The sequence below is a fragment of the Pholcus phalangioides genome, unplaced genomic scaffold (genome assembly GCF_987345545.1).
Source record: "Pholcus phalangioides strain wild (caught in Gottingen) unplaced genomic scaffold, Ppha-v1.0 ptg000004l_1, whole genome shotgun sequence".
Taxonomy (NCBI): Eukaryota; Metazoa; Arthropoda; class Arachnida; order Araneae; family Pholcidae; genus Pholcus; species Pholcus phalangioides.
Window position 1 is genome coordinate 18870961 of NW_028301597.1, and position 27345 is coordinate 18898305.

A 27345-nucleotide genomic window follows, 5' to 3' on the forward strand; every position below is an offset into this window, starting at 1 on the left:
CCGGCCATTGAATGTAACAGAACTAAAAACTTGTGATCATATGAAATTTTTTTACACTTTTTCATACTCTAGAGATCAATATTTGGAAATTCTCAATGTAATTGGGAATCGTTCGGTCGATTTTCACATTGCGTTGTCCCCTGTCCATGGGAAAGGGAGAAGTAAATGTGACTTTTTTTTTAGTATTACAAGTTCCATAGAGTTCATTGTAGTTGAGGATAATAAAATATAAAAAAAAGAGTTCCCATAGGCATCCCCTATTTGTCTCCTCATGTCATTGCACTCCCTTGAAAAACTCAAGAGAGCACTTGTATACAGCTCGGTGATATATCACTGAAAGTTCCCTCCAGAGTGTTTTCTATTGTCATCCGCGTCTGGTTCTACAATTGCCAACAGATATTCGGTGAAGTGGCCATATTCAAAAAGTTCAGGACTGAAAACTTTTGGGTTGGGCAGATCACAGAATAGAATCTACGGGTTTCCTAAAAATTACTTTGGATGCTTCTTTGAGTCGAATACAATTCTACGAGAAAACCGATGAATCTATACCAAAAAAAAACCCATTGAAAAAAGTATATGTCATCCATTTGTTAGGTACAGAATGTAAGACATTACAATACTACAGCATGTGTACATGACGTTGCACAATGAAAGAAAAACATTCACTTATTCAGATGTTCAAAGGTCGGCATTGAAATTACCCACATCTCCCACTTCGTTTTTCCCACTCGATGACCATCATGTGAGATAGCGCGCACCTGGTTAGGAGTCGATAGACCCCTATTTACACGGTGTTCTAAATGATTACCTATTTTCTTTTATACACATATAGCACAAGATGGTGGAAAAAAAGTTTAAGGACAACAAAAAAATGGCAATATTTCAAAAACCTGTAAGATGTAAATATATGGAAATTCCAGAAGGATAATTACATTTGGTGGTACATTTACATTTTTCACTGAAGATAATTTTGATGAGTATTGCACTGCTTGAAAAAAAAAAATTGCTTAATTAAATTATAGGTGAACCTGGAAATAAGGACAATTGAAAACTATGCGCAAAAATTTCGTTTTAATCAAGAGAAAAGGACACTTTTTTCTTTATAATCTTAATCATTTTGGATGCCATTGATAGAGATAAGCCATAAATAACTACAGTAGTTGTGTAACCGTCTTCCAAGTTTGCCTGATGAGTGCTATAAGATCATGTTTTTTCCCCGCGTCCTGCCTACCATTTCTATACCCTTCATCATGAGTCAGAAGACCCAAAACAAATTGAAGAAAAAATACTTTTGCGTGGATACACTGCTCTCTACGGCGATGCAACACCTAGTAACAATGCCGATTCTATCGATATAATTCTTTTGCTGCAGAACTTTATGTATATTCAGGGTCGATAGAAAGTAACGGTTCACATCAAATATGTTTCTATTTTAAACAAATCATGTCACAAAGAACACCCTTTTTTTTTTCTAAATTAAGAAATGTTCGGAATGATGTCGCGTGTCAAATGGTGATGCGGCCATGGTGTCCGCTCATCCTTGGTAAATTGGTTAAATCCCAGTACAAACATTGAATCGTAGAAGATTGGCTACGCATAGGGTGGACACACCAGACTTAGATTTTTTTTTATTCGTGATCACGAAACGTATCGGGATAGTCACGCTATAAATCGTGACCTCCGTATTCGAACTGCGTACGTTTATCTTAATGCTATAAGCCATGATTTTCTATTGATGAAGATGAGATGTGGAAGGTACATTACTCAGTTATTGCTCGCAATCATATATTTTGTTTCATACACTTTGTTTTAACGGGAGGGAAAACAACACAATAATTCGACTTAATAAAGCATGTTCAAATCAGTGGTTCTTAACCAGAAGGTCCATGGAGTCTTTGAGAGTTATTGGAGAGGTTTCGGGAGGTCAGTTAGCTTTGTATGAAAAACAATTAATTTATTGTTTTTGCATTATTTCATACTGCTTAACCCTCCAGCAGCGGGCGGTATTTGAATTTTTCTGTACAAAAGCGCTGGGTATTTTTACCCGTTATGGAAATAACGGGTGACCCGCGATATTGTACAAAAAATATGAAAAGCGGTATTCGCGTGGCCCGGGGCTAGAGGGTTAACCGTACACAACCCTCTATGGAATTTCTGATGAGTTAAACACGTCGGAATGTGTGTTCCAAGTGAATGTGGGGCCCCTAAAACGGTATTTATGTTGTCAGAATTGTGCTTCTTTCATGTTTTTGGTGCTGCTATCTGTCTTCCATAGTGAAGTGATAGTAAATGCTTGATTTTTATGTTACGTAAGTATGTTGTAGGTCTGCCTGCTCTCTCTTGGAAATTATTACTTCACACTGAATGCTATTCTGTAAAGAGGTCCATAGCCATTATTCTTTCACCATAGGGGTCCATAGCTCTTATTACACTTCACTCACAATTTGAAGTATAGATGGCAGCACTGAAATATCATACACAACACTAGCTACACACTCAGACTGTTAGGTGCACTCACTTTGTTCCAGACTCTGCCACGAAGCTGGGCTGGAAGAGATCTCGGCAAAGGGATAAGTCCAGTGGCAGAGAGACCCTGGCGTTCATTCATTCAGCCCTTATTCTAATAGGACAGAGGGTCCATGACCTTCATCTCATCAGCACAAAGGGTCTATGGAGCAAAAAGTGGTAAGAATTCCGGACTTGAATGATTATGATCATTCTATACGAAATATTATAGACAATAGTTTTTGTGAATTCTTTCTTTTCTTCTGAAATGATGCTTGAATCATCAGTGATGCTGGGAATAACCAAAACTTAATGTTAAAAAAAAAACCAAATGATTCATGAAAACGGATCATGAAAGAGAGCGATTGCGGTTATTTACGTTATCAGAACATCACGATTCCATGCACCCCCCCCCCCCATATCTCTGAGTATAAGTCAGAATATTTAGTGGGTCCAGTGCAAAACTTTTAGCGTGCGACGCAAATTGATGTTCTACTAAATTTAAACATAGAGTGAAAGTCAAACTAATTTTAGCTCTGAACTACAGCCAGTACCGTCTTAACTACTGGGTTCAACCGGGAATAGCCTGGGGATGGGGCTGATGTACAGAGGACCTCGTGAAAATGAGATTTGATTAAAATTTTCGAGAGTAAGCATGCAAATTGTTAGGCAGGTGTTTCTAACTGGATGGGGCCTCACCACCACCACCAAACCAGAATATGGCTCCCATTCTGTTCCAAAGGGAGGAGGGGGGATAGGGCCTCAGAAAATCACTGTGCCCGAGGGCGCATGATATTTTAAAGACGGCCCTGTGTCAGCCACCAACTTCATTGGGCCATATGCGAGTTGAACGAGAAAATTAGAAATAATAACAGTACATTATTGTTATAAGGTCAACTGTTGGCCGAGGAAATCCTGAATGGCAAGGTAAATGAGTTTTTCCTGCAAAGATTGTGATGTGGCTTCAGAAGAACGAAAGAGGACGCGAGATGACCTCGAAACACAAATATCAATTTTTGTTTCTCGATACACGAAAAAAAAAATCATCTTGTTGTAATGGTTTTCTACCATTCATGAATATTGTCTTGAAATAACCTTATTTGTTAACCCTTTAACTACAATACACAGCATTAGAGTTGAAAAATAAGTCACTAGTCCCACGGACCACTGAATACGAGAACCTACTGGTACGCAGACATCATGACTGACCCGTTAAACGAAATCTTTTCTAAATAATAATGCGTACTTGATTTTCTCAAATGCATTAGCATTTAGAAGAGTGATATACCACCAATGGGGTGCAAGAAGCTATAAAAAATACAATGCAGATCGGTGATTCTCCCATAGGATATTCTTCCGCTATCAATGCATCACTGTGGGGGAGGACGAAGCTTTTCGCTACTGGTCCCAAGGAACACCCCAATTTTGTTCTCGGTGATCTAATTGTTTAATCAGTGGTCTTGGACCACCAATGATTTCGAACGCCGTATACATATATATCCATAGTCCGTGTGTGTATTGTTCTATTCTAAACATTTCGGACAGCATCCGCATCTACGCACACTGGGGGTATGGGTATGAATGACTGACTAGAGAAGAGAGAGAGATGACTGACTGATAAGAGAATTTTGATAATAGAGAGGACCTTCCGTGGGTCTACAAATAGAGGTAACGAGTCAGTCATATACAGTGGATACCGCATTAACGTTCCCACTTGGAACGCTTTCCTGCTTGGTACGACTCATTTTCGTAGTCGTCGTCCCCCCCCCCCCCACAACTCTTACTCATCAAGATTTTCCGTTTAAAATTTTCCCGTATGAAACGTTTTAAATGACGATTTTTTCAAAAAACGTTATAGCGGGATCAACTACAATCAGCCTTGTGAGAGCTACCTCATCGAGAAAAAAACATGAACTAATTTTAATTTTTGGAATAAAGAAGTAGTTTTTTCGCTTCAATTTCCACAATTACTCAAACTTTTGTTATTTTAACACGTGAAAAAATGAAATAATGGCAGAATGTTTATGTGAATTTTTTTTTTAAATTTTCACAATCTCTACTAATTAAATTTTTTACTATAAATTTCAACTTGTCTTGTACTCCAATTATAAATTTACGGGGGGGGGGGCAATCAGGGTTTAATTTCGCTCTTTCTGCTGATCATATTTTGGAAGAGTAGAACAACTTTGCCCGAGAATATTAAGAAGTCACCAACGAAATAAGGGAAATATATACGCGAAAAATACAAAAACTCCTAATGCATTTCGACACACAGTGGGTGTCACATAAGACAGACAAAGAGACCCATAAAAATAAGATTAAATGAGCACCCTCGCTGTGTTAAGAATCAGGATTGTGAAAAATCGACAATCGCCGCTCACTGTTGGCAAGAGGGTCATGGATTCAAATTCCACTGGAAGCGAGAGTTTTCCTCTAACTCCACAGCTGATTTAGATTTCTACTAAGGCACATATATTCGGGCCTTCAAAAATATATTAGTAAACGACAATAAATCAATACCACCACCACCGATCGCAACGCCTTGGCTTAGATTCATTACGAACGGGAATTCTAAGAAAATTCGAATCAATTCGACCAATCGGGTAGCTCTAATTCGCAAGCGTCTAATCCGGGCGCGCGCGCTGCATTAGTTTTACACGCAGGCTCTCAGCTTCATTCTGACCACGACGTTTGAAGTGAACAGACGTACTTTTTTTTCCGCTGAGCAACCGAGAGTTAATGTTTGGTATCCAACCCATGTGGGATCCTTGGTCAGCGTCTCATTAGTGGTTGAATATTTTTTTCCCCTGAAGACGACACCCACTGTGTGTCGAAATGCATTAGGAGTTTTTGAGCTTTTCGTATATTTGCCTTATTCGATATATATGGTGCCTTCTTAATAATCATATTTTATTTTTACTAGAATGAACTGTAGAATTATCTTTAGGACACTCTTCCTAAAACACCCTGTACATCAAAAATTCCTGGAAAAAATTTCACGAGATAACACTGTATTATAGTTTGTAAACCCAAAGGAAGAAAGGAGTTTCCCAATACATAATTTTCTTTTCAGAACACACCATCAAGACAAAGATATTTATGAGCATTCTTCTCCCCCCACCGTTAGCTTTTGTGTATACTTAATACATAAATATACCAACGCATCAAACAATAAATTGTTTTGGAGCATTGAGCAAAATGAGAACTTGAGGAAGAAGTGGAAAAAAAAAACTCGACAAATATTCTTTGCGTATCTAAATTTGAGTTTTCTGTGTTTTTCCCTGGAGAGAGAGAGCGTAAACATTTCCTCCTCTCTCATAAATCCCATAAGGCCGAGCTCTTTCTTAAGGTTAATGAGGGTTAAATAAGTTGGAATGAAAGAAAAGAAGCATTTTGGACTTACTCCAGAGGGTGTGTGTAGCTTCATCAACCACTCGCGAGGAAGTGCGGCCCAATGGAGGGAAAAGTAAATCGTCCATTAATCAACTCAAAAATGAATGTGATTATGAAATTCGTTCACACGTCTTCCGAATGCCGATACGCTAGTGATAATAATAACACTAATGCACGACGACTTTTCCTTTTTTTTTTAAACAGTTGATGGTGTCAAAGCAAACAAAGCCATCTTGATACGTACAGGTGTCATAGGTCCCCATAGGCAGCGTCGCAACTAGAAACGAAAATTTACTCCGTTGCCCTAGGCCAGAATCAATTTTGGTCTCCCCCGCCCCCCCCCCCCACTCGTAATTTTGAACAGAAAAAGGGTAATAGAGATACTTCGTGTGAAGCTTCCCATATATCACTTCCTTTCAATTAAGTCTTTATAAGTGAAAACCGTTAAAGAGATTTGCGACATTTGCGGTAACTATTGGTTAGATAAAAATGTTCTCTAACTTGAAACTTAGATATCTGATTTACATTTACTAATGAATAACCGGTATTCTCCAGGTTTTGGAGGTAAACTTCAGACCGAAGCTGTTCGAAGACACCAAAGACACACAGGTCAAAGGTTTTCCCTTGAATATCTCTGGTCAGAAAAAAAACACAGACTTTGCACATTCATCATTATCATTCATCCTCCAATAGATATTCAAAACAACGTAATTCTTATCAAGAGGGACTCGACCCCAAGATTCTATTACATGTAGGATTATTATGAGTGGGGAGGGGAGTCTACAAATGCATTTCATATCGCTCGTCCTTGAAATTTCTTAGCTCTGTTTGTCGTCTTTCCGAATCTCGGATTATTTCCGATCTTATCGATGGATCTATTGCAACCTTCAATGAAATACACATCTCAAAACGAAATGTATGGCGAAGTGATAAAATATGGATATCATACATAATTACCGAAAATTTTAGTAAGTTTCAGTGATTATGTTTAATCCCCAGCTCGTATTGGTAAATATCACTTAATTATTTGAATTTCTCGGACATTTTGCTCAAACTTCGGTCTAGGATGAATTCTATCGGTGATGTGCGTGTGTGATGTATGTTTAAACATGTTGATAAATGTGAACGAATCTAACATTACAACACTCATAATAATATTTATACATTTTCACATCCTCATATACATATATATATACATTTATTTTCATTTATTTTTTATAGCAAAATATGTGCAGTGCACCCATCGTATGCGGGAGAAACGAACAAAAGTGGTTGGATTTAAGCAGTATTTCCGCACGATTCTCTCCACGTTCATCATAATTACCAACTTCAATTGGGAAATAATTATGCATAATCACTGCTAAAAGCGATAAATGTTGGAAAATTTATCAATCTTACTGAGGCGATTGGTTATTACGCATATCACCGATTTATCACATTTTTTCGTAACATATATCTCTCCCCTCCCACTATGTTAGAAGCACGAATGTGCAATGTCCTTGGGGAAAAAAATAACGTGGGGACGTTTGAACGTTTCCTCTACCCATGTTATTCTATGGAAGTTATTTTTCTAAAATGTTTTGTAACACGTGTTTCAATAGGAATGTGCAATCGCGTCTCAGGCAAAATTGAGATAGCAAAATAAGGTCTCCAAAAACCTGATAAAAAAAGGGGGGGGGAATTTGCACATTCGTGCTTCTAGCACGAGAGGAACGATATGTGCCACGATCTTTCAAATTGCAATAAATGTTCCATGTTAGAAACAATTCACAGTTATTGTCCGGCGTCACTGAAGATTAAATAAATAAGTGGGAGATGGATAATTGAGTTTTCAGTTACGAAAAATATTAACGCATGCTTAAAAAAAAAAAGATATTATGGTAGATATTGAAGATATAAAAAAAGATATTATAGTAGATATATTGAAGATATAAAAAAAGATATTGTGATATTAAAAACACAGAGTGATTCCACTTTCGCTGTAATTAAATGAATATACCGTAAGGAATACCATGACTTTGACGGATTACATACTGGGAAGTTTATTATCACCAGCTGCTCTTATTCAATTACTGTATATGTATCTCTGAAATGGCCTTTTTATCGTGATTGATTTCTATTTGTGCGATCTTTCGCGGACATCCAAACCACCAAAGCAAAGTGCAGTGCAGAAAATATGATGCCTTTCGCTCAGATATTTAAGCATATTGGCAGTGTAAACTACAATGCATATAAATGATTCCATAAAATACTTTTCTTTTGTTTCATTTAATTATGTTTTATGTTGTGATAATCACAAACAAATTTTCTTTAATTTCAGAGCAGATGACCCTTTAATGTTCTTATGTTAAGGTTCTTTAACCTTTAGGAAAATGCGGGCAACTTAATTAATCATCTGGAACTGTGTCGCGGGCGATTTGACTGATCTGTAAATGCGCCGTGAGTCACTTAAGTGAACTGGGAGTATGCCGAAGGCCACTTCAGTGATGTAGAACTTTACCGTAGGTCACGACAAGAAAGATAGTCAGATACCTCAAGTGCTCTGGAACTGTGCAGCGGGTAGCTAAAGTGCTATAGCACTGTGATCTGTACACATGTTACGGATCACTTAAGTTATCTGGAACAGTGCCGCGGATCACTGATCTGTAATATGCCGTGTTACTTTAGTGATCTGGAAGTGCGCCGGAACCGCTTGAGTGAGCTGCAAATGTTCCGCTAGTCACCAAAATAATCTGGGAATATGTTAAGGGCCACTCAAGTGATCTGGAAATGTGCCACTTAGAAATTTAGCCCGCGGGCCATGGATTGTGAGCATGTGTCTTACATAAAGGAGATGAGATTTACCATAGTTAATTTAAAAAAATAATTATTATGATATAGGTAACTGGTTCACAACAATCATTCCCAAGAACCAATCTGAATCATTGGAGAATATCAGGCCCACAAAGCAAATTAACAAATAAATCAATCCATCTCGGAAGTGTATGAAATAAAATTGAGGAAGTATGCAACTGATTAATTGACACAAAACCTGCGCAACGGTAAAAAAAAAGTTTCAATTGATTTCATTAGTGTTTTTTAAAATTTATATTTGGCACAAAGGAGTATGCGGAGTCACCACAGAGAGCCACAGCAACAAGTATTTAAACTCAAAAACAACCCAAAAAAGTATTTCTAGGCGAAAGAAATGGCTCCAACGACTTTGTTAACACGATGTATCATAGATGATGAGACATTTCAAAAGACAGGTGATTTGCCAATTGGAATTTAAATATTTCTCTTTGAAATGTTTATCATACAATACTTTTACACATACAGGATGTTTCATGAAGAGCATCAAAAATGAATGCAAATTCTATAATTCATTGTAGAGTAAAATATGAGAAAATGCTTAAAAAAATTGTGTTTTCGAACAAAATTATTTCGTTAGCATTGTGGTTTCTGCACTAAAAATCCAATTTTATGAACACAAACAAATTGAAAAACTGTACATAAAGATTTAATGAATGATGCTGTAATTTACAGAAAGTATGGAGTAGTGTTTCTAGGTGGAATAACTCTATCAGATTCTGGTACAGCATGGAACAATTTTGCAGTTCGTTCATCTACAGAAGTAAAAGCTAGTACAGCCGCTATGTTGCCACATCTATAGCAATAATTTGGTGCTGACCAGACTGTGACCAATTTTTCGTCAAACATATATTTATAACCTGTTCACAGAAAGCAAAAATATTAAAAGCATTTCATGAATGGAAAAAAAGTATAAAAACAATATTCATAAATGAGCATTTCATAAAACATATATCATTTAGACAAAAAAATGATTCAATTTTAATTGATAGAATATGAAATTTATGAGCATTATATTTTTTAGATTTCAAAGTAATCCACATTTCTCTTGAATAAGTGTGAAATATTAACGAAGCAAATTCCAACTCTATTCTTCAACTGAGGTGAACTATAGTCAAGCCACCATGTAGTAGATTAAAAGTTATTACGGCTAGAATTTGTAAAAATTATCAAAAAACTGAAATTAGAATAATTTCATCTATTAACTTGGAACTCATGTACTTGGCCATATCTTCCACAAAGCAAGTGAACTAAGCCTCCAACAAAGCATGTGAGAATCTTTGATTCCAATACTTTGATACCTACAAAAGCCTTTTTTTTACAGAACTGAAAATTTTTGATGAAAGGTATCCTCAAAACTCTTCTTTTTTTTATTAAAAAAAAAAAGTGAGTACATTCACTTTTTCAACCAGGGATAGACTCAAGCATTTTTCGGTCCAGTGCAAAAACACTTTGCTCTAAAAACAGTTTTCCTGATTCCTCAGTGTCCAAGCGCAATCTCCATTGATGTGTAGCCATCTTTGAAGTGGTTGTACCACTTTTTTATAATGGTGACCATTTCTTCATCTCTGAAGTTCTGTTGAATCTTGTGGATTGCAAGATTCACTCAAGAATCACAGAGCTTCACACAAAATTTCATGCAGTAGTATTGTTCAGTTTTTTCCTGGCATTTTACCAAAAATGAAAATGTGAAGGCAATCACACTTTCTCATTACTTGGCGGTCTCCTGGTGACTTGTTTCCTGCAAAATAACAAAGCAATTTCTGCTCTGGGGGAGTTAGAACAACTAAACCTCTCCTCTGCAAATGCCGATCTAGATATACAGTGAAACCTCGATATAACTATATTCTGTGAACCAAGAAAAAATATATCAAGAGGCAACATTATCGTCACGTTATCAAATTCATGCTACTGTTGCCATGTTATGATTGGCCCATTCTGTTTTTTGCAAAAACGATAACAATACCCAAATTATAACCTTATCCATGATTCGAATAAGTGATGTCGACTGTACTTATGTGAAATGCAAAAGAATTTTTAGAATTTATAGATATTCTCAATTAAATAGAGAAATCGAGAAAATATTATGACATTTGGTTACCTTCGTGTACTAATTGATGAGCCCGACATATTAACTTCAGATTATTTAGTTCTGAAAACTGAAATGAAAATTAATAGAGTTGAATTAGAAGGTAAATAAAATTACAAAAATACATTAGCATTATTCATTTCATAATATTTTTATGTTAACCCTTAACTGGCATGGTGGAGTCATTTTGACCCCACACATACTTCGTTTTGCCAACTCTTGAGAAAGAAATGCACCTGAACCATCTTATTTTCAGTACCTTTCAAACTAGTTTTTTACACGTGTTTGTCAAATTTATGACGTGATTCTACTTTTTCTTCCTTCTATATCATTAATCACAGTTTCCATGTGGGGTTAAAATGGCCCCACCACACCACTTGCATAAGTAATTTTTTGTGTGGTGGCTGGAGTGTTGAGATTGAAATGGTGTATCGGAAGAGCATGTTTTCTTGATAACAGATTTAAATTAATGGTGACACATCGGATATCCGAGGGAAGCATGAGGATAGTGATTGGTATGCAAGATCTGTGTGATCAACATGTCATGGTGCTACTTGCAAGTACCGTATTTCAGACTTAGAATAAGACTAATTTTGGTTGTCAGTTGTAAATTTTATTTTCTGAGTGTATTTTAATTATATCTGTTCATTTTTTAATCATAATTGTGTTAAAAAAATATGATACATAATTTTAAAAAAATTTCAAAAAAGTAGTGTATCCTTCCATTTCTTTCGCATGTGTGTCTTTAAAATAGTTCGTTTATACAGTAAAACACATACTAATGGACATCCCTCAGATGTGGTCACCTCCAATAATTTCCCTTTGTATAATAATAAATGTATGCATTTCAAAACCCCTGATGAACGGTCACCCCTCTTTTACAGACAAATTTTTTTGTTCTGCCTGTGTTAGCAAAAGAGAGGTTTTCTGTATTTTTGACAATATGAGAAACAGTAACCATGATATCATATTCTTAACTCATTTCAATTTGGCTGAATTATTTCATAAAACTAAGCCCGTATAATATGAACAAACATATGTAATTGATTATAGAAATTTTATGCATGCCTCAAAATGCATTGCGCTGTTTTTATCATAGACATAAACTTAATAATGCGATTTTTACTATGACAATTTGAAATCATTTGAAAACAAAAACTAAAAAAACAATTAAATAACTTAGTAACTATATTAGCAAATGCTGGTTTATTTCTCGTGTCTGTGTGATTTGAAAATATAATTTGTACAAGATGGTACCACCATTTGAAGGAAATGGCATCCATTATATTGAGAAAAGTGAGACTTATAATTAGCAGGGCTGTAACTAGGATTTTTGCCGCCCAGGGCAAACATTATTTTGCCCCCCACAACTTTAAAATTCCATAATTTTGTAATGGTGTTCTTTGTTCCCACCTAAAACTGCTGCCCCTAAAATTTGCCACCCAGGGCAGTTCCCCCCCCCCCCCCCGCTAGGTACGACCCTGTAATTAGTACCACATTTCTATAAATTTCAAATAATTTATTTTATAAAGAATTTTTAACTTAACTAGAGGTAGTGATATAAACAATTATTTTAGATATTGCCTGTAATTCACCTCATGAGTGACTTTAGCTCCAAACAACCAGCCAGCACCTCGAGGACTAACTGCCCACGTATCAACATCTTCTGGATCAGACCATACTAAATGTGCCAAATGTTAAGAAATAGTGCAACAACTATTTTTTTTATGTATTCAAACTCTAATATAAAAATACACATTTAATGATATTGATATATAAATGGAAAATATTTTTTGAAGGTCAGTCATGTAGACATGCTATAAAATTTTAAAGTACAAATTGAATGATATTTAAAAAATGGGATACGATAATCCTTTCAACGGATATCCACATAAATAAAGATAAATACAATGCAATTGAAATATACGATGCTGAAGTGGCTAAAGATTTGCATGAGATGTCATGTAATAATCACACAGAAATCATAACCAAACAAGTTCAGACAAATATTTACACTGGAATAAGAAAAGCAAAAGACTGACTGAATTCTGAAATAGAAGAAAAGGATATCACAAAATGCTCCTTTATGGGGGATTTCCTGATTTCTGTCTATTGTTCTTACTTGGTCTAACGTTTTTATTTCGGGAGATAAGCCACCATGAACACATAATACCTCATCATCGATAATCTGCAATAAAAGAAGAGAAACATTAATATAAGAAAAAAAGTAATCAAGTTGCAATAGAAACATTTTCATTGCAGCACAGTTTACACATGCCAAACACAAAACAGGATCAGTCAGAAGTTTTTCCTTAAACTCCAGCTATCAAGAATGATCTTGAAATTGTATCTCCAAGCTTAGAGTATTTGCGATTGTGTATAACCACCATCATGATTGAAATCCAATATCGTTATAACAGAATGCACCCCAGCATTCAGTGCTGATGATCGCAACAGTTCTTTTTTTTTTAAATTTTCCTTAAAGTTTAATGCTCAAAATGTCTAAAATTTTTTTGAAGTTCACAAGCCGAACAAACAATGATTTAGCCTTTATAAACAGATTGAAACAATTGTTATTTAATTTGTTCCATTATTGATTTGATCTATTTTAAATTTATTGAATTTTTAATTCATTGACTCAATTGATTGATGTCTCTCACAGAGAAGCACTATTTAAAAAAACAACAATACCAAACTTACAGCTGCTACGGTAAGGAGATCAAAAACTTTGCAACAATATCGCCAGGCATTCGCATTTCCATACTTCGTTTGACATTCATCTATGAAGAAGAAAGAAAATATCAAGATTTCATTTTGATGTTGGTTTCCAAAATATTTCTGGCAAAGTGAATAATTTTTATCTCATATAATTAGAATTAAATTTTCTAGTCTGCCTGAGAACCACCTGTACCGTCCTTGAGGGCCATAGGTTGAGAAACGCTGATCTAGAGCTTCCAATTTGTGATACCACTAGAAACAAAATCAGAAAAATAAATAACCTACAAGACTTACCATAAAAACCATAAACTTGAGTAATTTGCCGACTTTCATGATTTCCACGTAATAATGTGATTTTATCAGGCCATCTGTAATGTGAAAATATGTCATGAATTTTTGGTGAAAATTGATTTTTTAGAAATGTAGGTGTACTAATATTGATTTTGCAGCTGTCATGCATTAGGAAAATTATAAATTGAAAAATTTACAAACACATGAAGCATAGCCATGGCAGTATATGCTTCTCTTTTCTATTAAACAAATTTTTTATGTTATATCATTACCCATTACTAGCAGTCATTTCAGTGCAAGTATAACACATTCATTATGGAATGAGAATTTTGTTTTACGCTCATACAGAGTTAGGAAAAATTATCTACAAAAAAAAAAATGTCTGTAATAGCTGTAAAAGTTTAAAGCATTTGAGTTAGTTACCCAGTCAGAAATATATTCTATTGAAAATCAGTCTTAACTGTAAAGTGCTAGGGAATTCAATAGGATATCATAATTTTACTGAGGCAATATACCATGCAATAATATTTACACAACAATAATCACATACTAAAATAACTGTCAACTTACTTGGCTTTTAGCGTTAGTAGTCTGGTGAAAGTTTCTAAACTATAATAACCCCTGTCGACGAAATCTCCCTGTGAAAATACATGAATGCTATCAGATGAGAATTCAAAAATTATCACTCCATATATCTAAATTTCACAATTTGAAAAATATTGGTAGCAAAATCTACATTTATACTTACAAAAAAAAATATTTGTGTTTAAATTTCACATTTTTACATTATTTGAAATCAAAAATTGAACTTTGATTAACAAAAAAAAAAAAAAAAAATCAAAACTTCACCCTTCATCATTTGTTTTGAACATAGAAGCGATTCATTTTATGTGATTCTCATTCAAGGGCTTTAAAAGGCTACCATACAGTTTAATCATTTACACATTCAGAATAGGAAATTTGTATCATACATGTGAATACAATGCAAAGACAGAACACAAAAACAAATAACACAAAACTGAATGCACAAGCTTGATCTCCCAAGGAACCCATGTCCATTCAGGGCAGATCCATAAAATATTAAATTAAGATTCTATCTGAAGATTTTTTTTGTCTTTCTCTCTTTATTTTCTGCTACAATGTGTTTGATGATTCAGGTTAACGTTCTAAAAAATTTGAAACAAATCATTCACATAATAATTTTACATAAATTTATGGTATTTTTTTTTAATCAAGCAATATTTCTTTTTTGAGTATACATAACTTTGCCTATTTGCAGTTAACTTAAAATTACATTTGCCCAATATTATGTAATTTATTGTTAAAACATAAGTTTTATTAAGATTGTCTTACAACCTGAAAGCATAAATACATAATTAAAAAGAAAAAAAAATCATTTGCAAAAATAATTTTCAAAAAAATTGAAAGGTTGATACAATTGCACAAGAAAATTAGAGTTCTCACCAGAAATATATAATTAGTGTCTGGCACTTGACCTCCTGTACGGAAGAGTTCTTCTAAATCATAGAACTAAAGTGATTGAGGAAAAACAAAGCCATTATAATACGGTAAAAATACACCAGCACATGTTTATGCTTTGCTATAAATGAGCTCAGTAGCTTAGTAAAACACTTAAATAGGCAGCTATATAAACATTTACAAAGAAGATTAACGTAAATGCAAAGACTGCATGGGAAAAAGTCCACTGTAGCTATTTCTTCTTACACTCAGCGTCAAATATGTTCAACCCAATAATGTTTTGCTTGAAATGGTGCAGAAAGAAGAGATTTCTCTGCAGTTTCAGTGATTTTTGTGTGTTAGAAAGCTTAGTATTATACTGAATTTTTTATTTTTATCATCCTGATTGTACTTGATATGAAGTCTCTATTAAAACTTAGGGACTCATTTTGTATTTTATTTTTTAAATATTTAGCTAATACTGTGTAATTCCTACCCAAAGACCTAACTTTTTATGGTAGAAGAACAACAGGAGCTTAAGCTTCAACTCAAACATATAACTACAGTTAAATTTATACAGCAACAATATCAATACATGGTGTAGTACATACATCCTTTTATTGACATGTATCTGAGATTACGTAAGACTACTGTAAGAACAGTCGAGGCCGAGGCTCTGTCCCTTGAGGGATATAAGCCTTTTACCCCGAGGGGTTGGACCACGCTGGAAATTTACATAAGACTACTGATATGACCAACTGAGAATTAAGCCAATTGCATAATTTATATCTATAATATCTTAATACATTTTATATTCTTTTTTTCCACAATTCTTCACGTCAGTTAACACAGAGATAAAAAGATCATATCAGTGTATTACATAAGGAATATCCCAGAACTTTATAGCCAAAATGAGAGGGATGATAATACACATTGACAAAAAAATTTTGGAATGGAGCATATGGGTCACAAATGACTTTTTGTGTGTTAACAAGCAATTGAAGAGAGAGAGAGCCAATGGTGCCAAAAAATACTGGTGATCAAAAACATCATTTTCATATACAGTGAACTTTTGCTAATTCAGCACATATCAGACTAGGGTGTGCCGGATTACCAAAATTGTCAGATTACTTGAAGTTAATTAAAATGTTTATTTGAATATATATACTTCTGTGTGCAGACATGTTTTCTTCTTTTATGTTCGAGGAAAACTCGTCTAAAAGCACAGGATTACTGGAGGGGTCAGACTAGCGCATGACCGGATTATCGAGAGTCTACAGGGGAAGAAAAACATGTTTTTCCCCCCTTCATAAATACAAATGACTGTATTATTAATTATTCCCTACAATTCTGTGCAAGAAATTTTCTTGCTTCTCTTCATGATTTGGACAAGGTAGCCATATTTAGGTGACTTTTGGAATGAAGTCATGCACTCAACCCCAGAATAAGTGGATTGCAACCTCCCCGTTGAAAAAATTATTTGTCTTGAGATGTACTATTACCCATCTCATTTTGAGAATGCTGGGGCACCCTATATAACATATATTAATTAATACATTGTAATTTAATTATAACTTCACAGTTCATATCAATGATAAAAAAGTGTAAAAAAGTTAATTTTAAGAATTTATTAAGAGTTTAGCATAAAAAATATATTAGGTGGTTCTATCAATCTCAAAAGTTTCACTACATAATACTCAAAACCGGAAGGGGGAAGAACCTTGTATAAGTTTGTATCCAGAGTGCTTGCCAGTGGTACCTTAAAAAGTGGAGTAGGCCCAACTGAGTGGAGGGGGATGGACGGACACCAAACTATTGAAGATTTTCATCAGCACACATATGTATAATTTTTGTGTAGCTTAGGTGCTGGACCTAAAAAAATATCATTATGACAATCCTGGTTCTCACTACAAAGCATATCAACTTTTTCTCACCTGGCCATGAATATCACCACATACTGTAACAGGCGTAGATACAGGTTGAATATTTGATTCTTCTAGGAGTAAGTCGCACACCAATTCACACAATTTCTGAAAATAAAAATATACATACATTAAGCATACATCACACATAAACTGTGTACCTGAAATATAAAACTTTTAAATGAAATTGAAGCATACAATCCTCCAATCTTTTATGGAATAAAAAGTACAAATAGTCTTCTAAAGAGCATGCAGCTGTTGTTAATTGTACCACTACATTCAAAAAAGTTCCGGAATTTATTTTATTACGGATTGCAAGCATTCTTTTGCCATATCCTCCAGTGCCTTCATCACTGCTCTCTGCACTTCTTCAGAATATGAGAATCGTTGCCCCTTAAATACAATTTCCAATCAGTGAAACTAACAATAACTTGTGATGTTTTTGTCTGCTGCTACACATTCGACTAGTCAAGATTTGACCGTATACGTTTCTACAGCACAATGTGCATATCCATAGATGTAAACTTGCATTGGGCACAAGCCACTCCCTCTAACATTTGCTACCATTTCGATAATACCTACAGAAATATTGGGTAACTCCAACCCCAAATATCTTTAAGCACCTCCCAATATCTTCAATAACTTATGTGCATGTGACCCGCAAATTGGGAATAACAGAGTCCTGTTTAATAATTACCACATTCAGTATAATTTTATAGATAAAATATCTCGCAGCACACAAGATCTTAGGACACTTCTGCGGTATCATAAAGCACCACGATGAACTAATTGAGATTAACTCGGTTTTATTACTGTGCTCAGTACCACCTCTGCTCAGAGAGCGAGGTACTACATCAGTGAATAGCCAAACGCGAGTAACCTAGTTAGAGACAGATCATGTCTGTGAGCAATTATTTGATCATTTTTGTCACACTACAATCATTTTTTGCAGCACATGAGGGCTAATTAGATCGGGACCTACAATTTATCGCCGATTCTGAATGGCAGCTTTTTTTTTTATACTCACTGAGAGGTTGATGTGCTAACCCCTCAGTGTAGCAGTCTTTTTCTGTGGTGATGTCACCATTTTTGTTGTACCTGTGTCAGGAAAATTTCTGACAAGAACAAACCGGGTACCAAACTCACGATACCTCTAAACATCCTTCGGTACTTCAGGCAAGTATCTTATCGACCTCGGCTACTATCCTCAAGGACCAGGTCAGTGAGCAAACAATCGATGAAAAGTGACTTTTTGTTGTGAAATGAGAGCAAGGGATCAGGTCAGTGGGCGACCAAAATAGTACCAAGAGTGAGTGCAAGCAAGTGACCAAAACAGCGTATAAGCATGTGAATGACCAAAAGAATGACTTTGTAAGCAAGGGCCCAGGTCTACAATGGTACAAATATTCAATCATAACACTTAACCTCTGAAATATAGATGGCAGCACTGAAAAATCAGAGACAATACTATATAAGCACTCAGACTGTTAGGTATACATGCTTCCTAAATATTGCCTATGGCAATAGACAGAAGTTGTGCTCGATTTGAAAGAAAGCAAGGGCCCAGGTCATTGAGCAACCTAGAGTGTGGAACCAGGTCAGTTAGCACCCAACAGAATGACTTAGAGCAGGCGTCTTCAACCCATTGCTCGCAAGCACCATGGTGCTCCCTGAAGCATCCAGAGTGCTCTTGGCTCGTGCCTGATTCGGCACTATCAAGCACTTGATCAATGTCACAATTAAACACCTTGTACAAAAATTGCATTCAAGGATTGAAACCATCCTAACTTTATACATTTGTATGTCAAGCATTCCGTAAGGGTGCTTTTTTTTATGATTGATACAATCAGTGCTCGCAACTAGAAAAAGGTTGAAGACCTCTGACTTAAAAACAGGGGGGGGGGGGGAAGGAAGCTTCCAGCAGCACAGGGCGACAAATTTGAATGAGTGGTCCAAAAAAATTTGATCAGAATTAGAGAAGGGTGCCAGAATTTGTATGGCCCATAGACGGCGAAACTATAATCCTCAGGGAGTAGAATAAAATTAACAATTAATTTTGGTTATCCACACTTAAACAATGCAACAAGAGTAATGCAATAATTTAAAATAAATTACGTATGATATAATCATAATTGGATAAATCATTGATTGAAAAAAACCGTTTCCCCCCCCCCCCCATCAATAAAATTGTATTAAATTTAACAAACAATGGGTTCAGTTCAACCAGCAATGTTAACAGCAACAACCATTAAATACAACAATCAACAAAACAATAGTACAACAATTACAACAGTGAGAAATTATTTTTGATTGATCAGTTTTCAATCGGGTTACTTTCAAATCGTTCTCGGGGAGATATTTGCATTCTTTGGCAATGTCGATCCATTTATCCAAATCCATTTCAACTCGAATTCAATTTGTTAACTAAATTTTTCTAGGAGACGTTTCATACGGGGGAAAAAAAAAAAGTCGCGACCAAAGGGATGGGGCGGACTTCTTTTGAGAACAAAATAAACAACTAACTATGTCAAATTTTGAAAATGGGATCATACCGACGAATAAGCGGCCATCATCCCCAGGAACTATAATAAACATTTTGTGTATGAATATCCATTTCATTGGATATTTTCGAAAGTAAAACAGTTTAAAAGGATTTTGAATTGCGGGAAGTTAATTAAATTCAGTTGATTGGACTCACTGTTGTGATTTTGTATCCACGGATCCACCGAGGAAGTGAGGAGTGGAAAACTAGCTAAAGCATTCTGCTTTTGTAACCATGGCACCCGTGGAGGTAAATGTTTGCGCCAGCGAGTCCGATGTAGTTAAAACTTTGGGTAAATTGATTGAAAGCAAAGCCAGTGAGAGCATCAAGCGGAATGACAATTTCCGGGTGGCCTTGTCAGGTATAAAATTTCGATAATTTCACGCTAGATGATGTGGCAGGGCCGGGTTCTTGGGCCCGTGTGCGGTCATTTCCCGCTACTGTAAACAATGTTTATTAACACGCCCATAGCCGCCACAGCCGGGATGCTAATACGACAAAATCTGGCTAAAAAGATTTTACTCTTCAGCCAGCTTTGAACAGGACTCCAGCCTGGGGGGGACTCAACCAAAAATTGTTTACATCGTACACGCTCGACCAATTGCCGCTGTGGTGGTCGATTGGTTATAGTGACGGATTCGCATTGCGAAGAGCACCCGAAATCGACCATGACCCCTGCTCTCTTCCCGTAGGGGGATATAAGCTGGTCACCTAGAGGGTTTGGGTCATGGTGGAAGAGCAATGTGATGCCCGGAGCACTAAGCACCAAAAAAAAAACCACCAAAAATACCACCAGCGGGCAAGAAGAGACAAAGTTGAGGTTACATTGGACAGGTGCTTACAAAGATATGCACGTCGCCAGCAGGCCTCGAAGGGGGCCCACAAATAATTATATAGACATACACACACACACACACACATATATATATATATATATATATATATAAAAACCTATACATACTGTCGAATCCTGTTATAACCCGGCCACTGCTGTGGAGTCTCAAGAGAAGAGAGGGCTCTCATAAAACTGAGACCCGGTTGAAATTTTCCAGAATCCACCAAGTAGGGCCTCAGGAAAACCACTTGACCCATTATGCTTTTAAGACAGCCCTGTAATTGAGTGACCTGTAACATATTTCCAGATTATTCAAGCAGCCCTTAGTACATTTTCAGATCACTTAAAAAGCTCTGTGGAACTTTCCTAGATCACTTAAATGACCCGTGGCATATTTACAGATTCTTAAGTGAACTTCACTTTACTTCCAGACGCAACCCACTTCCTATCTGACCATAGGAGATAGATATCAGAGCATTCATGAAAGTTAGATATGCTTGGGGATCCAGCCAACATTTGTTTTTCCATTTAGAAGGAATGCATGATTAATTGTAATTTTAAGCCAGATTTTTTCCAAGGAGTAGGTTTTCTGCACTGCGTGCAACATGAATAGCTCATTGTGACACACCATCCATTTGTCAACAGGAAAAGCAGTACAACTGTTTTCCTACAGTGTACAACACGCCTCACACCAGTACTTTACGTCAGGTGTCACTTCTGGAAGAGTCAGATGCGTTTCGCTAATATTTTCTTCATTTTTATTGCGTTTTCTTCTCCTTTTCTTCACATTGGAGCAGGCGACGACAAAAAAGCTGATTCACTGGACTAAGAATATGCAAACACGTTGTGCGATAAAGTTACATGTTTCTGTTGATGTGAAATAGTCCTATTCGATTCACACTGCACAAAAAAAACACCTACTGCTAGGAAAACCGACTTTATCTCTATGAATTTAGCTAAGTGTTTGTTGTATGAGTCAGATGAGAGATGAATTTCTAGGATTGAAGTTCATCCAGAGAAAACTAAACTGACTGAAACAAATGACTACCTTCAAGCTTCAAAATTAACCTCTCGTGTCCATTGAATTATTAATAATGGGTCTCCTCTTTTTATTTGTAACTTATATTAACTTTTTCACTTTTCAGGTGGCTCATTAATTAAGTACTTATGCAAATGCCTGCCAACCATCAGCACACATTGGAAGAAATGGTTATTCTTTTTTGCTGATGAGCGACTTGTTCCATTTGATGACAAAGAGAGCACGTTCGGTTGCTATAGGCAAGAACTTCTGCCCAATCTACCAATTTCCGAGGATCAATTCATTGTGATCAACCCTTTGCTTAGTGGTAAGATTTGCTACCTTTTTTTTAATTGGATTTGCTCTTCCTATTCAGATGTATGTGCACTTGTTTATTTTAATTTGTAAATTCGAATATTTCACTTTTAATGAATTTGAGGGACACCAGTTTTTTGAATGTTGGACACTGGTATATTCCTCCCATGGTGGGAAAAGTGAGGTTTAATAAGGATAACAATACATTCAAGACTGCTATCAATTTATATAAAGTACTATTCATTCAGTACTCGATTCTGATTCACCTACAATCAAATCAGAATAATATCATGATTTTTTACTATACCAAACATATTTTGTTCAGGAATTTGATGCCAATAATGAAAATCTAGCATTTACTTATCGCTCTATAACCGAGCAATAAAATAATTATTTTCAACCCAATATGAAATGCAGATACGCTGGATTTTTCATGTTTTTCTGTGTTCAGAGAAATATTTGAACTTTTTCTGTATCACATCAATGTTTTGTAGAGAAATTCAAAGGCTAAACATAAAGTTTGAACTGCTTCAATGCAGTTCATAGAGCAGAATATATCCTGAAATGCAGATAATAATAAATGCAAAGGAACGACAATGTTCAAAGCAGTTAATTAAATCAATTTTCAGAGTTTAGATATTCAAGAATTTTCTGGTGACTCAAATTTCCCGGTATCCCAGAAAATATGAGTATTCTTGGCATGCTGGTTGCCCCCACTCTTTCCCTGCATGCTGGAAGATCGTGGAGTATTATGGATATTAAGTTAAGATGCATCTATGTGGAGAGATAGGTTCACCTTGTAGCATTTGGTATTACACATGCATATCTCGGAGTTGTACCAGATAGCTTTATATACAGTAGTAGCGGTGGGTCTGAAATTCAAGGGTTGGTTTTTTGAATAACGGCAATACTGCTGCAGAGACACCATGGGACCGATTCTGGCAATGAAATTTTTTCTTCTTCTACAGATTAGTTACATGCCACAATGTCTCCGTACAAATACATTTTCCTTTCTCCCTCCGTAAGCAATGGTGACAAGAACGGGTACCATTGTTTCAAGAATGCTGCTCAAATTATAGCTGTACTGTTTGCTCAATCGCTAGGATTAGAAAGTATTCTGCTGCTGCTCTCTCTCTCTCTGTGAGACAATAAATGTATTATGTTGAAAGTGCAGATAGTTTTGAATTTTCCTACATATGTAATGATTATAGAGTAATTTTTTAATGCAGGGAAAATACTTTTTAAATTTGCTCTAATAGATTTATGTGTCCTAGAAATTTAGAAAAATTAAATTATCAACCTGAGGTGCATCAGGATTCCACCTGCTTGATGTCACCATCAAGATTCACAGTCACATCTCATATGTAAAAGATAACTTTCATTTTTTTTTAAATTTAGTTGAGGAGGCGGCCAGTGATTATTGTAGCAAGATAGAGCATCATTTTCCTTCGAGTGGATTTCCAAGGTTTGATCTGCTTTTACTTGGGGCAGGACCTGATGGTCATACTTGCTCCCTTTTTCCTGGTCATGTTCTTTTAAAGGTATTTTACATTTTTTTATTCGATATGATTACTAGACTTTGACACTGAATTGTAAGAAGCATTGTAAAAACACATGTAAATGAATTCCTAAAAAAAAATGAATAGAATAATATGTATGGCATAATTCTTTGATGATTTTTCAAATAAGGATTAATACCTGCAGAGACGTCTTCTACATGCTATATTCAGGGCCAGTTCTGGACATTTTTCAAGTGTAAGTGAATAATATTTTGGTGATAAAAAAATCGGCCATCTGCGTAGCTTGCAGGATTCCAGGTCCAGTCCTGGCTATAGTTAATAGTAGAATGGATTTTTTTTTTTATAACTGAGTAAAATATAACTATGTAGATACCATGACCTATAAATGTCTCATCTTGCGAGTAAAATTTGAATTAAGAGTGAAAAATTTTCACTGAAATGTTTCAACTTTCATTTTTTTGACTAAAAAACATAGTTTAGACAAGAACAGAAGCAGCTTATTTGATACGTGAAAGGTTTGCATGGTGCCCAATATATTTAATGTAAACTGCTGAAGACATAATTTAGGCCAATTTTCTGAGAATGACCCATACACAAAGGGGGGGGGGGATTTTTTTTTAATTACCGTGGCATTACAAATCATCAGAAAGTGATTTCATATGGGATTTTGTTCATTAACAATATGATTAAACAAGTGGAAGTTGCCAGCTTTTTCTATATTTAACTTGTGAGCAAAACTAATTCTGCATACACCACACTAGCATACTAATTAACTTTTATTTAAGCATGAATATTGTGGAGATTGAATTAAGTGGAATCTCTCTTTGTTCTTGAAGGTTGAAAATATTTGCATGGTACAAGTGACTTTCAGAAACAATGTACTAATAAATCATAACTAATATGCAAAAATTTGTATTGTAAGAGTTGAACATACAAGCAGTGATAGCTTACACAGTATATCCTTGATTATCCAGGCTAACTGTGGGGGAATGAGGGAACAGAGACTGAAAAACATGGTTAAACCACTGGGTGAAAAAACAAGTAGGCTATATATGTATTTCACCTGTTTAAAATCACTATCCAGTATTCATATTGTCCATGTAAAAAAATAAAATAAATAAAATCGTAATAATAATACGATTGTGACCACATCTGAAGTAAAACACCATCTTTGCACCTTGTCTTTCAGTTATGAAATAAGCAATAGATTTCAACCAACACCCTCCCCCACCCCCTATATATAAAAAGCTTTTTCCCGGCATCACTTGAAATTTAATTGATTGCCCTAGGGCGATCAACATTTGAAGATTTACAATGTCTAATTCTTAGGTCTATGTGCATATACGAGCCGCCGTTTCAATGATTGACACTGAACTTTATCTCTAACAACATGCATAGGGAAGAGTAAAAAAATGGAATTAAAATTTTCATACTCCAGTTAATCTGCTGCCTGGATAATTGAGGTTCTACTGTACTATGTTGGAAAGTGGGCAGGGGTTAAAAATATGATCCAGAAAAATATGGATATGTTAAAAATATGGCAATATTTATGATATTTTTCATCATAAATGTTATTACACATTGTCACTGAACACTACTAAACTGCACATACTCCTTGTAAAACATTATTATGGATATCTAATGAATTGGTGCCCCCCCCCCCCCGATGGATGCGGTCGATTTACACATAGATATTTAGTAATATTGAAAATAAATCGGATATCGCGGGAAATTCAACAATAGTAGAGGGGAGTTTGTTCCATTCAACTAGTATTAGAAAAGAAACTGTTTAAAGCAGTCGATAAAGGCAAAAATAGGTTTTAATTTTTTGGCTTAGTTAAAATTTAGATGATCACCGAGTAATCTTATAAAGTATGGCAATCTTATTCGCAGCTGTTTTGAGTGAAAAAAGGTGCATATTTCTCTTTAGTTTTCTGAACTAATTAATAAATCTCTGAATCCTACAGGTTGCTTTACTTTCAAACTTTTCATCAACAGGAACCTGAACAAACTTATTTGATAACAAAATAAGCAGCAAGTGTTTAAGATTTTAAACATACAAAATATTATAAATTCTTTACCAGGAAGAGAAAAAGGTGGTTGCCGCTATATCTGACTCGCCTAAACCACCGCCATGTCGAATAACTTTGACGATGCCAGTCTTGAATAATGCTAGATGTGCAGTGTTTGCTGCAGTTGGAGAATCAAAAGCAGAAATACTTAAAGTAAGTTGTGTTCTTGAAGAGAAATGTATGTCATCTGTGATATTACACACAAAACTTCAATGCATGATATTGTTTAGAAGAGTAGGATAGCTTAACAGCAGTGAGTCTGGCTAAAATTTGGGTCACTTTTCTGGACCCTCCACAAAATTCTGCATCTAAAATAAATCCTACACTAAATACAAATTAATGAAACCATAAATTTGACACTTCTTTTGTGATAAATTAACTAGATTATTGTGCTTCCTTACTTGAAAGTACTGTTTCTTATTTAATTAATATATTACTGTGCTATAGTGTTTATTGCATTAGTGTGATTATAGGAACTATTGATACTATTGTAACACAACTAGTGGTTCTTTATAAAAGGTTTCTTTTTGATTGTAATAACCAAGGCCTGGATGTTGCTGACCTAAAAAATTCTGAAAAATAACTATAAAAAATGGCCCGAAAATTCGGAAAAATGTCTTAAAAGCTAAAAGAAAAATTCTCCAAAAATGAAAAAAAGTGCTATTAAAATAACAAAAGCAACTTTTTCAGAAACTGCACCAGCCATTATATTGACTGGAGGAAAAGAAAAAAATCCTCGTTCCCGTACAGAAATCAGAATTTTTTCTGTAGGCAATAAGTCCACTTTTCTTTCCATTATTTTTTCAAATTTCATGATAGGAAATTGGCCTTCCCCACTTTTAACACAGCATCAATTAAGCTTCTCCTACTTTTTTTCAAGGATTGATGGGTAAAACCAGAATGCTGAAAATTTATCTTATGTGCGTCATCAGTTCAATATTCCCCAAGGCAAATTAAATCTTACTACTGCATACAACATTCTTGTGGATCAAAATCATTCAACAAGAATTTAGATTTCAAAATTCCTCCTGTAGTACACACACATGCAAGTACTATACCATGTTTTACATTTTATATAATGAAAAAATTCCTCTCCCCTCATATATAGGATCAAAATTTATTGAATTCACTTTCATTTATTGTCTGGTTAGGGGAGTTCAGCTCTTGTGGAATTTTTACTAAATTGCCTGGAATTGATTCTATACTTTGTCATCGGAAGATACAAATTATGAAAGTAATGGATTTTTTTATTTTGAAAAAAATATCTAAAAAATGCCAAGAAAAAGTATTGAAAAATGGAAATGTCATCAACATCCGGGTCCTGGTAATAACATTTAGGTGTGTTGAATAGTTTTAACATGTCACAAGATAAGTGTGTTGAACATCTATTATAAACTAGTTAGTTTTAGACACAAGTGCTAAATGAATCTTGTGTTCTACACCTCCATTAATAAGAAAATAATTTTAAAATATTTTTGGACCTATTGAATTGTTAATATATTTTGTAACCGCTTTTTTAGGAAATATTGGAAGGAAATGATCTTTATCCCCTTCCTGCCGCAATGGTTCGTCCAACACAGGGGGAGCTGCACTGGATTGTTGATAAGGAAGCTGCAAAACTTTTGCGCTGTTCAAGCAATGAAAGTCGCATGTAATCCACCTTTTTTTTTTTTTTGGTACCCCTCCTCCCATTATGCACCTGGTGACAGAGCTTTGAGGGCCTGCTGACTGTATTCATGTGATATTTGTTGCACATTTGAAATGATTTAATAAATTTTATATTTTTGTATTGCAAGTTTCAGCGAGGTGCCCAAGTT

The 27345-nt window shown here is 35.3% G+C and overlaps 2 protein-coding genes and 1 long non-coding RNA gene across 3 annotated transcripts; 2 read left to right on the top strand and 1 right to left on the bottom strand.

Moving 5' to 3' along the window:
* Positions 1 to 6644: 6644 nt before the first annotated feature.
* LOC149086706 (uncharacterized) lies at positions 6645 to 8170 on the top strand. The gene is made up of 2 exons (XR_016192494.1): positions 6645 to 6866; positions 7120 to 8170. It is a non-coding gene; the product is annotated as an uncharacterized LOC149086706 (long non-coding RNA).
* A 1205-nt stretch (positions 8171 to 9375) lies between these two features.
* PpV (Protein phosphatase V) lies at positions 9376 to 19760 on the bottom strand. The gene is made up of 10 exons (XM_089231064.1): positions 19561 to 19760; positions 17239 to 17334; positions 15311 to 15376; positions 14417 to 14484; positions 13850 to 13923; positions 13538 to 13617; positions 12906 to 13025; positions 12433 to 12522; positions 10850 to 10907; positions 9376 to 9608 (listed from the first exon to the last, which is right to left on the bottom strand). Exons 1-10 carry the CDS (start codon positions 19624 to 19626, stop codon positions 9418 to 9420), a joined length of 909 nt encoding a protein of 302 aa, XP_089087190.1. The 5' UTR covers positions 19627 to 19760; the 3' UTR covers positions 9376 to 9417.
* A 236-nt stretch (positions 19761 to 19996) lies between these two features.
* On the top strand, positions 19997 to 27323 carry Pgls (6-phosphogluconolactonase). Its single transcript, XM_089231065.1, has 5 exons — positions 19997 to 20129; positions 21749 to 21949; positions 23335 to 23477; positions 25541 to 25681; positions 27049 to 27323. The coding sequence occupies exons 1-5, from the start codon at positions 20003 to 20005 to the stop codon at positions 27181 to 27183; spliced, it is 747 nt and encodes a 248-aa protein (XP_089087191.1). The 5' UTR covers positions 19997 to 20002; the 3' UTR covers positions 27184 to 27323.
* Positions 27324 to 27345: the final 22 nt, after the last annotated feature.